This window comes from Acanthochromis polyacanthus, chromosome 21 (assembly GCF_021347895.1).
Source record: "Acanthochromis polyacanthus isolate Apoly-LR-REF ecotype Palm Island chromosome 21, KAUST_Apoly_ChrSc, whole genome shotgun sequence".
Taxonomy (NCBI): Eukaryota; Metazoa; Chordata; class Actinopteri; family Pomacentridae; genus Acanthochromis; species Acanthochromis polyacanthus.
Genome location: NC_067133.1, coordinates 31,850,879 through 31,864,121, shown reverse-complemented (window position 1 = coordinate 31,864,121; position 13,243 = coordinate 31,850,879). Strand labels below are relative to the sequence as shown.

The 13,243-nt window shown below is 40.3% G+C and overlaps 1 protein-coding gene across 1 annotated transcript in view; it reads left to right on the top strand.

Moving 5' to 3' along the window:
- The window catches only part of LOC110958031 (nuclear GTPase SLIP-GC-like), a 139,341-nt gene that overhangs the window by 51,504 nt on the left and 74,594 nt on the right, over window positions 1-13,243 (top strand). Inside the window, 1 exon segment of the mRNA XM_051941191.1 lies at window positions 2,284-2,396. Coding sequence (XP_051797151.1) covers window positions 2,284-2,396 — 113 coding nt within the window.

The following is a 13,243-nucleotide window of genomic DNA, read 5'->3' as shown; positions in this document are numbered from 1 at the left end:
TCAATATCAGGTGAACCATTTAAGCTTCAATCACAACTCATAGCTGATTCATCTTCCTGTATAAGCTCCATGTAAATGCAGTTAAGGGGTAATTAATCACAACACTCTGAAATGTTGAGCAGTAATGATTGATGACAACATTTTCATTTATCTTTCAGTTCCTGCTCTTGGTCATGGATGACTTTGTTTGTAACAAACTGACTGAATGGGGTCTTAGTGAGCTCATTGATAGATTTAAAGGTAAAGTATGACCATATATCATTGCTTTGTACAGTATTATTCATTATTGATGTGATCTGTCAATAATGAAACATACACACGTGGACAAAATTGTTGGTACCCCTCAGTTAAAGAAGGAAAAACCCACAATTCTCACTGAAATCACTTGAAACTCACAAAAGTAGCAATAAATAAAAATTTATTGAAAATTAAATAATCAAAATCAGCCATCACTTTTGAATTGTTGATTAACATAATTATTTAAAAAAACAAACTAATGAAATAGGGCTGGACAAAAATGATGGTACCCATAACTTAATATTTTGTTGCACAACCTTTTGAGGCAATCACTGCAATTAAACGATTTCTGTATTTGTCAATGAGCGTTCTGCAGCTGTCAACAGGTATTTTGGCCCACTCCTCATGAGCAAACAGCTCCAGTTGTCTCAGGTTTGATGGGTGTCTTCTCCAAATGGCATGTTTCAGCTCCTTCCACATATGTTCAATGGGATTCAGATCTGGGCTCATAGAAGGCCACTTTAGAATAGTCCAACGCTTTTCTCTCAGCCATTCTTGGGTGTTTTTGGCTGTGTGTTTTGGATCGTTGTCCTGTTGGAAGACCCATGACCTGCGACTGAGACCAAGCTTTCTGACACTAGGCAGCACATTTCTCTCCAGAATGCCTTGATAGTCTTCAGATTTCATCGTACCTTGCACACTTTCAAGACACCCTGTGCCAGATGCAGCAAAGCAGCCCCAAAACATTACTGAGCCTCCTCCATGTTTCACCGTAGGGACAGTGTTCTTTTCTTCGTATGCTTGGTTTTTGAGTCTATGAACATAGAGTTGATGTGCCTTACCAAAAAGCTCCAGCTTGGTCTCATCTGTCCAAAGGACATTCTCCCAGAAGCTTTGTGGCTTGTCAACATGCATTTTTGCAAATTCCAGTCTGGCTTTTTTATGAGTTTTTTTCAGCAGTGGTGTCCTCCTTGGTCGTCTCCCATGAAGTCCACTTTGGCTCAAACAACGACGAATGGTGCGATCTGACACTGATGTACCTTGGCCTTGGAGTTCACCTTTAATTTCTTTGGAGGTTGCTCTGGGCTCTTTGGATACAATTCCAACGATCCGTCTCTTCAATTTGTCATCAATTTTCCTCTTGCGGCCACGTCCAGGGAGGTTGGCTACTGTCCCGTGGGTCTTGAACTTCTGAATAATATGAGCCACTGTTGTCACAGGAACTTCAAGCTGTTTAGAGATGGTCTTATAGCCTTTACCTTTAAGATGTTTGTCTATCATTTTTTTTCGGATGTCCTGGGACAATTCTCTCCTTCGCTTTCTGTTGTCCATGTTCAGTGTGGTACACACCTTTTCACCAAACAGCAGGGTGACTACTTGTCTCCCTTTAAATAGGCAGACTGACTGATTATGAGTTTGGAAACACCTGTGATGTCAATTAAATGACACACCTGAGTTAATCATGTCACTCTGGTCAAATAGTTTTCAATCTTTTATAGAGGTACCATCATTTTTGTCCAGCCCTATTTCATTAGTTTGTTTTTTTAAATAATTATGTTAATCAACAATTCAAAAGTAATGGCTGTTTTTGATTATTTAATTTTCAATAAATTTTTATTTATTGCTACTTTTGTGAGTTTCAAGTGATTTCAGTGAGAATTGTGGGTTTTTCCTTCTTTAACTGAGGGGTACCAACAATTTTGTCCACGTGTGTAACATGTACTAATACAGACATAAAAATGCTGCAGCATTGTTCTGTTGGTTCTATTGTTCTCATCTGTGAGTGAACAGAACTACTGATGGTAAAACATTTGTACATTATCACACAGAACAAGCAGAGACATGAGCTTTGCTGGAGCATCTGGAGGCTGTTAAATAAAGTTACAGTAGAAGAGAATGAAGATGCATTCAGCTCATACAGCCACTGACACATTAACAGCTGTGTCCACATGTTTCACTGCTTTATGGGATAGATTTCTGCAGCTATTTGAAGATAATGTGTATTTATGTATGACAAAGATTGAACTACATGCTCTAAAATTTCAGATGAAGGCATTGACAAGGAAAGTCTCTATTATCTAGACGATCAAGACATTAAAGACTTGATCCCAGAAATGGGACCAAGAGCAAAATTCAAGAAGGAACTCAAGAAGCTAAAGGTATTAGTAAAGTATGATCCACTCTGAGGCATCCTACATTTACTTTGTAGAGAAAATTCCTCTCATATTTCACATTTCTTTCTTTCTTTCCTTCTATTTATAAGGCTCACAACTCAGAGCTGATTCATCTTCCTGTATAAGCTCCATGTAAATGCAGTTAAGGGGTAATTAATCACAACACTCTGAAATGTTGAGCAGTAATGATTGATGACAACATTTTCATTTATCTTTCAGTTCCTGTTCTTGGTCATGGATGACTTTGTTTGTAACAAACTGACTGAATGGGGTCTTAGTGAGCTCATTGATAGATTTAAAGGTAAAGTATGACCATATATCATTGCTTTGTACAGTATTATTCATTATTGATGTGATCTGCCAATAATGAAACATAACATGTACTAATACAGACATAAAAATGCTGCAGCATTGTTCTGCTGGTTCTATTGTTCTCATCTGTGAGTGAACAGAAATACTGACGGTAAAACATTTGTACATTATCACACAGAACAAGCAGAGACATGAGCTTTGCTGGAGCATCTTGGAGGCTGTTAAATAAAGTTACAGTAGAAGAAAATGAAGATGCATTCAGCTCATACAGCCACTGACACATTAACAGCTGTGTCCACATGTTTCACTGCTTTATGGGATAGATTTCTGCAGCTATTTGAAGATAATGTTTATTTATGTATGACAAAGATTTAACTACATGCTCTAAAATTTCAGATGAAGGCATTGACAAGGAAAGTCTCTATTATCTAGACGATCAAGAAATTAAAAACTTGATTACAAAAACAGGGCCAAGAGTCAAATTCAAGGAAAAACTTCAGAGGTTAAAGGTAATGTTCTTTGCTTTTGAGATATTTCTGCTCACTTTTATGTTTGATGTCTTAAACTTCTTATACCATTATGATAGTATCTACAGACAATAAGATTTTCTCCCAGGAAATAATCATTCATCAAGCATTTACTAGGATTTTCAACTATCTTTTCATCACCAGGAAGAACAAAACACAAATCAGGAAGCAGCAGATTCTCCTGTTCCAGTAAGTTAATTACAGTTTTATTCTGATTAGACAGGATTTATTAAACAGATTCTATTTCCATTTTCTGCTCAAACTTTTCCATGACTTTACACTTGCATTAAATGATTTCTGCAGAGTCAACAGGAGCGTGAAGAAGCAGCTGATTCAGTTCAGGTAAGGATGAATTTTACATGTGATGAGTGGACATGCTGATATTCTGGACTGTAGAAGTACAAAGTCGTGTAAACAGCCAGAATATTTTGTAAAGTTTCTTGATTAAATTCTGTTTAACAATCAGTTCATATTCATGTTCAGGTTTTACCATCAACAAGTTCTCAAGGTGAGACACACAGCCTCTTATTGATTATAAAATATAAAAATGATTCTCCTAAGGAGACACAGAGGACAGGAAACTAACCTAACTTCTTTTGTTTTAATCAGGGAAGAGAAAGTTGGATGTTAAAGATCAATCCAGCAAATGGAAATCACCAAATAAACGACAACGTGGCAATGAAAGACAATCATCCAGAGGTAATTCCATTTCTTTCTGAACATTGTCAACCAACAGCTGATTTCTGGTTAAACTTCTCTGCAAAGCAAATACTTTCTCGCTGGCTTTCTGATGTCTGAGGCACTTTGAAAAGATCTCATTTTAACAGTCAACAGCATGAATATACAGCGCTCGATTTAGATGGTCGCCAGGTCGCCATTTGCGACTAAAAAACGATTTTGGCGACCAAAAATGACAAAAAACATGCTGGTAAGGGGCCCAAATATTTTGATTTGGGCTACTGACCTCCAAATCCAAGTTTCAGGGATGGCAATTTTCCACGGATCCGCGGATTTCCGCGGATTTAATTTCAAATATGAACACTTTATTGTCGCTGATGTTAACGTCGTTAACATCTCGCGGGAGTCCGCGAGACTCCGTCGGATCCAGAACCAGCCCAGAATGTGGTGGCGGAATCCAGAGGACAGCACCAACTGAGCCTGAGCACCGCGAACAGAAAGCACCAAGCCACCGGAGCTGTCATTTTTAACTCGGCGGGTCCGCCGGCTGCTCTCCCCGGTCACAGACTGCTCAGACTCCCCGGCTGGCTAGCTATCCCCCGCTAGCTGCTCGGCTAACACCTGCCGCTCCTCACCCCTCATCTGCCCGGGACAAACCGCACCTGTTCCGGCTGTCAACGTCCCAGTCGCCCGCTAGGAGCTCCAGACAATGCGCTGCTCATTTGTGGGTGACTTTTCACGGCCGTGGGGGGTTTTAGCGCACACTTTGCCCAGCGACCAGTGATAGCTCGGCGCCCCCAGCTAACAAGTTGACATGGAGGAGGAACTGGATCCCCCCCCCCCCCCCCCCCGATGGTAAAACATTTGTACATTATCACACAGAACAAGCAGAGACATGAGCTTTGCTGGAGCATCTGGAGGCTGTTAAATAAAGTTACAGTAGAAGAGAATGAAGATGCATTCAGCTCATACAGCCACTGACACATTAACAGCTGTGTCCACATGTTTCACTGCTTTATGGGATAGATTTCTGCAGCTATTTGAAGATAATGTGTATTTATGTATGACAAAGATTTAACTACATGCTCTAAAATTTCAGATGAAGGCATTGACAAGGAAAGTCTCTATTATCTAGACGATCAAGAAATTAAAAACTTGATTACAAAAACAGGGCCAAGAGTCAAATTCAAGGAAAAACTTCAGAGGTTAAAGGTAATGTTCTTTGCTTTTGAGATATTTCTGCTCACTTTTATGTTTGATGTCTTAAACTTCTTATACCATTATGATAGTATCTACAGACAATAAGATTTTCTCCCAGGAAATAATCATTCATCAAGCATTTACTAGGATTTTCAACTATCTTTTCATCACCAGGAAGAACAAAACACAAATCAGGAAGCAGCAGATTCTCCTGTTCCAGTAAGTTAATTACAGTTTTATTCTGATTAGACAGGATTTATTAAACAGATTCTATTTCCATTTTCTGCTCAAACTTTTCCATGACTTTACACTTGCATTAAATGATTTCTGCAGAGTCAACAGGAGCGTGAAGAAGCAGCTGATTCAGTTCAGGTAAGGATGAATTTTACATGTGATGAGTGGACATGCTGATATTCTGGACTGTAGAAGTACAAAGTCGTGTAAACAGCCAGAATATTTTGTAAAGTTTCTTGATTAAATTCTGTTTAACAATCAGTTCATATTCATGTTCAGGTTTTACCATCAACAAGTTCTCAAGGTGAGATACACAGCCTCTTATTGATTATAAAATATAAAAATGATTCTCCTAAGGAGACACAGAGGACAGGAAACTAACCTAACTTCTTTTGTTTTAATCAGGGAAGAGAAAGTTGGATGTTAAAGATGAATCCAGCAAATGGAAATCACCAAATAAACGACAACGTGGCTATGAAAGACAATCATCCAGAGGTAATTCCATTTCTTTCTGAACATTGTCAACCAACAGCTGATTTCTGGTTAAACTTCTCTGCAAAGCAAATACTTTCTCGCTGGCTTTCTGATGTCTGAGGCACTTTGAAAAGATCTCATTTTAACAGTCAACAGCATGAATATACAGCGCTCGATTTAGATGGTCGCCAGGTCGCCATTTGCGACTAAAAAACGATTTTGGCGACCAAAAATGACAAAAAACATGCTGGTAAGGGGCCCAAATATTTTGATTTGGGCTACTGACCTCCAAATCCAAGTTTCAGGGATGGCAATTTTCCACGGATCCGCGGATTTCCGCGGATTTAATTTCAAATATGAACACTTTATTGTCGCTGATGTTAACGTCGTTAACATCTCGCGGGAGTCCGCGAGACTCTGTCGGATCCAGAACCAGCCCAGAATGTGGTGGCGGAATCCAGAGGACAGCACCAACTGAGCCTGAGCACCGCGAACAGAAAGCACCAAGCCACCGGAGCTGTCATTTTTAACTCGGCGGGTCCGCCGGCTGCTCTCCTCGGTCACAGACTGCTCAGACTCCCCGGCTGGCTAGCTATCCCCCGCTAGCTGCTCGGCTAACACCTGCCGCTCCTCGCCGCTCATCTGCCCGGGACAAACCGCACCTGTTCCGGCTGTCAACGTCCCAGTCGCCCGCTAGGAACTCCAGACAATGCGCTGCTCATTTGTGGGTGACTTTTCACGGCCGTGGGGGGTTTTAGCGCACACTTTGCCCAGCGACCAGTGATAGCTCGGCGGCTCCAGCTAACAAGTTGACATGGAGGAGGAACTGGATTCCCCCCCCCCCCCCCCCCCCCAAAAAAAAAAAAAAAAAGTAGGATTAATAAGTTGATTTTGGCTCCTAAAAATGTCTAAATTGACCTATGTTGGTGGCCCAAAAAAATGTAATTTGGGCGACCGGACCTCTCGGCCTTAAATTGATATTAAATTCATTTTGGAAGTAGCTAAAGTATGATCCACTCTGAGGCATCCTACATTTACTTTGTAGAGAAAATTCCTCTCATATTTCACATAGTTCACGACTCTGTGCAGTGATTGAATAAACTGGTTCATGCTTCTATCTAAATAGTTCTTTATTGTTACACCAACAGAATCAGTCATACTGTTTGATGTGAAAAACATCATGGGATCAGTCCTTGAAAGACTTCATCGCCAAGACAACACGAAGCTCAATGCTTTCCTGAAGTGAGTATTAAGTTTTCCTGGTCTACAGCTGACCATGAACCAGATCCACAGAGAGAACAGAGTTTACTAGAAATGACAACAGAACACCGTATGGCATCAGGACTTATCTGTAAGTAGTTAACCTTTAATTCTTACACTGAGATCAATATTTCTTTTCAGTCCTGAGAACACATTTCACAAAAGGTCAGAACAAAGAAATTATTTGCTCAGAAAAAGATCAGAAATTGCTCTATATACATGTAAAAAATGAATATCACCACCTCTAAATGAGACTTCAGCAGGCTTGTCACAGATAGATGACGTCGTCATTTAGACACACATTTTCAGTGTTTGAATATTTCTCAAATGACTTAATTAACTCATTTTGATTCTTAACAGGACTGAAATCCATGATTTGGACACAGACAAAAAGGAACTGATCGGTGTCTTTGGTAAAACTGGGGCTGGAAAGAGCTCTTTGATAAACGCCATCCTTGGAGAGAAGGATCTGTTGCCCTCTGGAAGAGTCAGTCCCTGTACCTCAGTCATGATTAAAGTGGAGGCAAACATACCCAGCTCAAAGTACGAAGCAGACATCGAGTTCATTACACCTGAGGTAAAACCAGATGTGAATATCAAAAATACAGTTCCTGTTTATGCTACATGTGACTTAGGAAAACAAAGATATAATTATTATTTGTTTTATAGGAGTGGAAAGATGAGTTGTGGTCAATGTATCAGTTTCTTGGAGATAAAGCACATCAGGATGATGATGATGATGATGATGATGATGATGGTAACGGTGACGATGAGGAAGATGATGATAATGAAGATTATCGTGACATTACTGAAAAGCTGTCAGCGCTGTATGGAGATGAATGGAAACACAAAAACCCTCAAATGATCATGGACAACAAATATTTCAGAGAAATTCCAGACTTTCTCCAGTCCAAGAAGAAGACTTTGACGTGTGAATCAGTAAGATACAAAAGATTTACTACTTCATGGAAAGAATTATTGCCATCAGTCTGATGGAGTGAAATGTGTTTATTTGCTTTTGCAAAAAAGCAAAAATAAGTCTCCAAGAACCCCAAAACTTCTGACATAAGCTGAAGGCAACTCTGGAACTGGTGGTGTCAAACTGCATGTGTCTACACTCAGAAAGAAAATGTACGAAATGGTGGACAAGAATGAATAAAGTCTAAAAGAGGACTTTTCTACTGTAAAGGGACCAAGATTAACTTGTGAGGACAGGAGTGTGCTTACTTTCCCTCAGAATATTTGATCCGTTAATATTTTTGTTGAATAAATGAAAATGGTTTAACTTTCAGTGAATAATGAATTGTCCTATATGACCTAACTTTGTATTTATTGCAGGCCAAAGAGCTATCTGCAAGATTAGTCAGATACACAAGAAGTGCCTCCAGTGACGGAGAAGGCAAAGAAGTAACGAGGTGTTTCTGGCCACTGGTGAAGTGTGTGACTGTCAAGGTGCCAAATAATGATCTTCTCCAACACGTCACACTGGTGGACCTTCCTGGAAACGGAGACCGGAACAAGAGCAGAGACAAAATGTGGAAAGTGGTAATTCATCCTCATGTACTGCTGTTAATTAAACATTACTGTGTTGTATGGAAACTGTGATGGCATCTTTTTACAAAACAATTAACATGCTATTAAACCCTTTAGATTGTTGGAGATTGTTCTACTGTGTGGATCGTGACTGAAATCAATCGAGCAGCATCAGAAAAAGAACCCTGGGAGATCTTGACGAGTACCTGCAGCCTCATGGGAAACGGTGGCCAGTGTCAGCAAATTCACTTTATCTGCACCAAGTCTGATGTTATTGAAGATTCAGATGATCAGTAAGTGAATTAAGATGCTCAAAGTGCACCGTTAAATAAAACATCCAAATCAGACATTGATGCATGTGGTGGCCAAGAGCTCAACCATAGCAAATACAAGCAAATGGATCCATATAATACTGTCACATCACGTCTTTTCTCATAGTTCAGCAGCTGATGTTCATGCTCGCATATTTCAAAGAAACATGAAAGTCAAGGAAGTAGTGAGGAAAGAATTCCACAAACTGAACAAAGTTAAGGTGAGTTTTGTAGACTGACAAAGAATTTTAAGATTGTTTATGACTGTAAGCACGCCTTTAATCCCATTTTCTGTAGAAACACTTCCAAGATGACTGCCTCGAGGTGTTCACAGTGAGCTCCAAAGAGTTCCTGAAAAGAAAACATCTAAATCCAGAGGACACAGGTAGGTGAAGTCTCCAGATGAGAATAATTTGTAGGGAACAGGAAACGTGTTGCTCAAATCCATGTTTTGTTTTAGTGTACTTTAACTGCTTTCATTTAAACAAGACTAACTAAATGGAATTTTGAAATTTTAATGCATGTAATCAAAAAGCCCTGTGATAGACTGCTACCTGTCCAGGTATCCCCTGCTTTCACCCTAAATCAGCTGGGAGAGACTCCAGTGTCCATGAGACCCTAATGAGGGTTTAGTCTTGTATAGATGATGTATGGATGCAATCTAAGAATTTACCAAAAAAAATGCTTTTTTTTCTGATAGAAATACCCAAACTACAGGATTATTTGCAAGATCTCAATGACTGTCACTCAGAGACGTTAAACTATGTGTCTGGAGCTTATGGGATTCTCTCTTTGATGCACGGGGCCAACTGTGGAGAAGTGGTAAGATTATTAATGCAAACCTTTTTCAAAGGGTTTGGTTGTTAAAATATGAACTTTAAAGAATATTATTCATTGCAAATAAATACATTTAAGTGCAAATAACTCAGTTTAAGTAAAAACTTTGCAAACCTGGGCATGACAAGTCGAGCATCAGCCCTTAGGCAAGGTCCTTAATGCTGTAAGTCTTACCTCAGATGTTAACAGCACAATAATTATAAGAGACACGCAGGCTCAGATGACGCCCGTGGTAACAAGGTCCACATCAGATGTCAGGGAATCAGGGCAGCCTGATGATAAGTGGACCAGTGAACAAGACATTCATGGACTAAGCAGTCCCAGTGATAAAGGATACATGCAGAGAATGGGGGACCTATGGATACTTGTATGCCTAACATCTAAGCTATACGGTCCTCAAAAAGTATTGGAACAGTGAGGCCAATTCCTTTATTTTTCCTGTAGACTGAAAACATTTGGATTTGACATCAAACAATAGTGAGACAAAAGATTAACATTTCAGCTTTTATTTCCAGGTATTTACATCTGGATCTGATACACAACTTAGAAAACAGCATTATTTGTCATGGAATGCCAAATTTTTATGTGAGCAAAAGTATTAGAACACATGATTGAAAGGTGTATTTAGTTGCCCCGGTGTGTCCAATTATAGTGATTATTCAGACAATGCATAGGAACCAATGTGGTCAATGAGCCTGTGCAGACTGGATCTATAGATAGAGGTGTAACCAACATTTAAAACCAGAGAGCTGTCTTGATGGATCACGTTTTCTTTTACATCACATGGATGGCCAGGAGCGTCACTTACCTGGGGAACACATGGAACCAAGATGCATTATGGGAAGAAGGCCAGCTGATGGAGGCATGTGATGCTTTGGACAATGTTCTGGTGGGAAACCTTGGGTCCTGCCATCCATGTGGATGTTACTTTGACATGTACCACCTACTTAAGCATTGTTGCAAACCATGTACACTCTTTCATGGAAACGGTATTCTCTGATAGCTGTGGCCTATTTCAGTAGGATAATGCACCGTGGTACAAAGCAGCAATGGTTCAGGAATGGTCTCCAAATTCCCCAGATCGCAATCCAATCCAGCATTTGTGGGATATGCTGGACAAACAAATCTCATCCATGGAGGCTTCACATCACAACTTCCAGGACTTTGTAGATCTGCTGCTATCATCTTGGTGAACAAAATCTTAGACAGTGGAGTAGATTTCTATCTAGAATGACACTGACAGACTCACTTCAAGGCTGGTGGTCAGATAGTGTGTATATTCTGCTTTAAATAAATGCATTGTTTGTTTGTTTTTAACTTCAGGCTGGCAAAAAGGCAGAAGTGTGCAGAAAACTTGAAGAAAACATGAGGCGTGAACTCAGTAAAGTCAGAAAACCAATGGAAGAGGCTTACCACATGTTTGAACAACGCCTCAAAGAAGGGGTTCAAATATCCAAAACCTCATGTGACAAAGCCTTGAAGTCCATCTTATATCCTGTATGTATTTGAATTATAGTCATATCAAAACAACTTATTTTACACTATATTTGGACATGTTGAAAGTTGTGTGTTTTCTATTTCAGAGAAAGACGCGTGGTAACACGTTTCACAGGACGTTGAAGTCTGTAGTTGAGAAGGGTGGCGTCCACAAAACAAATAAAGGGAAACAAATAAACATCAACATGACGCTAGCTTCACATCTGACCAACAGCATTGATGAGGAATTCAGGAAGACCTTCCCGTAAGAAGTGACTGAATGAGAACACCGATGCTGACCCATTTTACAACAAAAAGAAAGCCATGAATGAACTCTGAAGTAGAAACTTTTCAATACACGTTAATGAAACACTTCTCCTTATTTCAGAAACGAAGTCAAATGTGGACCATTCAACGGAGTCATTGATAAATTTTCACTTGACACAGATGAGCTGATTCAAAAGTATAAAGATGTCGGATTGCAACTGAACTTTCTGAAGACAGAGGTAAAGAAAAAACTAGAATCAACCTGTTCATTAGAACATTAGTAGGCAAGCAAGAGAAACATAAGAAGATCCACCAAATCAGTCTAAACACTGAAACACATTAATCTGGTGCATATTTTCTTCATATTGTGTAAAATAATGTTCATCTATTTATCATGTTTGATTTGTAAGGAAGAAAAAATTCAGGCAAAACTCAACAGGACCATCCGGGAGCGTAAGAAATTCATCTACAACAGTCTGACAGAGACAATAGAGGAAATCATGGAGGAGTGCTACAAAAGTAAGGAAGAAGATCAGATATTTACAACCTGTCATTGTTTTTATATACACCGATCAGGCATAACATTCTGACCACTGACAGGTGAAGTGAATAACACTGATTATCTGTTCATCACTACACCTGTTAGTGGGTTGGATATATAAAGCAGCAAGGGAACATTTTGTCCTCAAAGGTGATATTCGAAGCAGGATCAATGGTCAAGCGTAAGGATATGTGTGAGTTTGATGAGACGACTGGGTCAGAGCATCTCCAAAACTGCAGCTCTTGTGGGAAGTTGCTGGTCTGCAGTGGTCAGGATCTATCAAAAGTGGCCCAAAGAAAGAACAGTGGTGAACCGGTGACAGGGTCATGGACGGCCAAGCCTCACTGAAGCATGGGGGGAGGAAGGCTGATCCATGTGGTCTGATCTAACAGATCAGCTACTGTTGGTCAGACTGCTGAAGAAGTTAATGCTGGTTCTGATAGAAAGCTGTCAGAATACACAGTGCATCGCAGTTTGTTGCGTATGGGGCTGCATAGCTGCAGACCAGTCAGGGTGTCCATGGTGACCCCTGTACACTGCTGAAAGACCAACAGTGGACAACAGAACTGGACCACAGAGCAATGCCAGAAGGTGGCCTGGTCTGATGGATCATGTTTTCTTTTACATCACATGAATGGCCGGGTACATGCGCATAACTGGAGAACACAAGGAACCAAGATGTACTATGGGAAGAAGGCCAGCTGGTGGAGGCATGTGATTCTTTGGACAATGTTCTGGTGGGAAACCTTGGGTCCTGCCATCCATGTGGATGTTACTTTGACATGTACCACCTACTTAAGCATTGTTGCGAACCATGTACACTCTTTCATGGAAACGGTATTCTCTGATGGCTGCTCTTTCAGCAGGATAATGCACCGTGTTACAAAGCAGCAATGGTTCAGGAATGGTTTGAAGAGCACAACAACCAGTTTGAGGTGTTGACTTGTCCTCCAAATCCCTCAGATCTCCATCCAATCCAGCATCTGTAGGATGATCTGGACAAACAAGTCTGATCCATGGAGGCTTCACATCGCAGCTTCCAGGACTTAAAGCATCTGCTGCTATCATCTCAGTGCCAGATACCACAACAGACCTTCAGGGGTCTAGTGGAGTCCATGCCTCGATCTGTCAGGACTGTTCTGGCAGCAAAAGGGGGATCAACACAATATTAGGCAGGTGGTC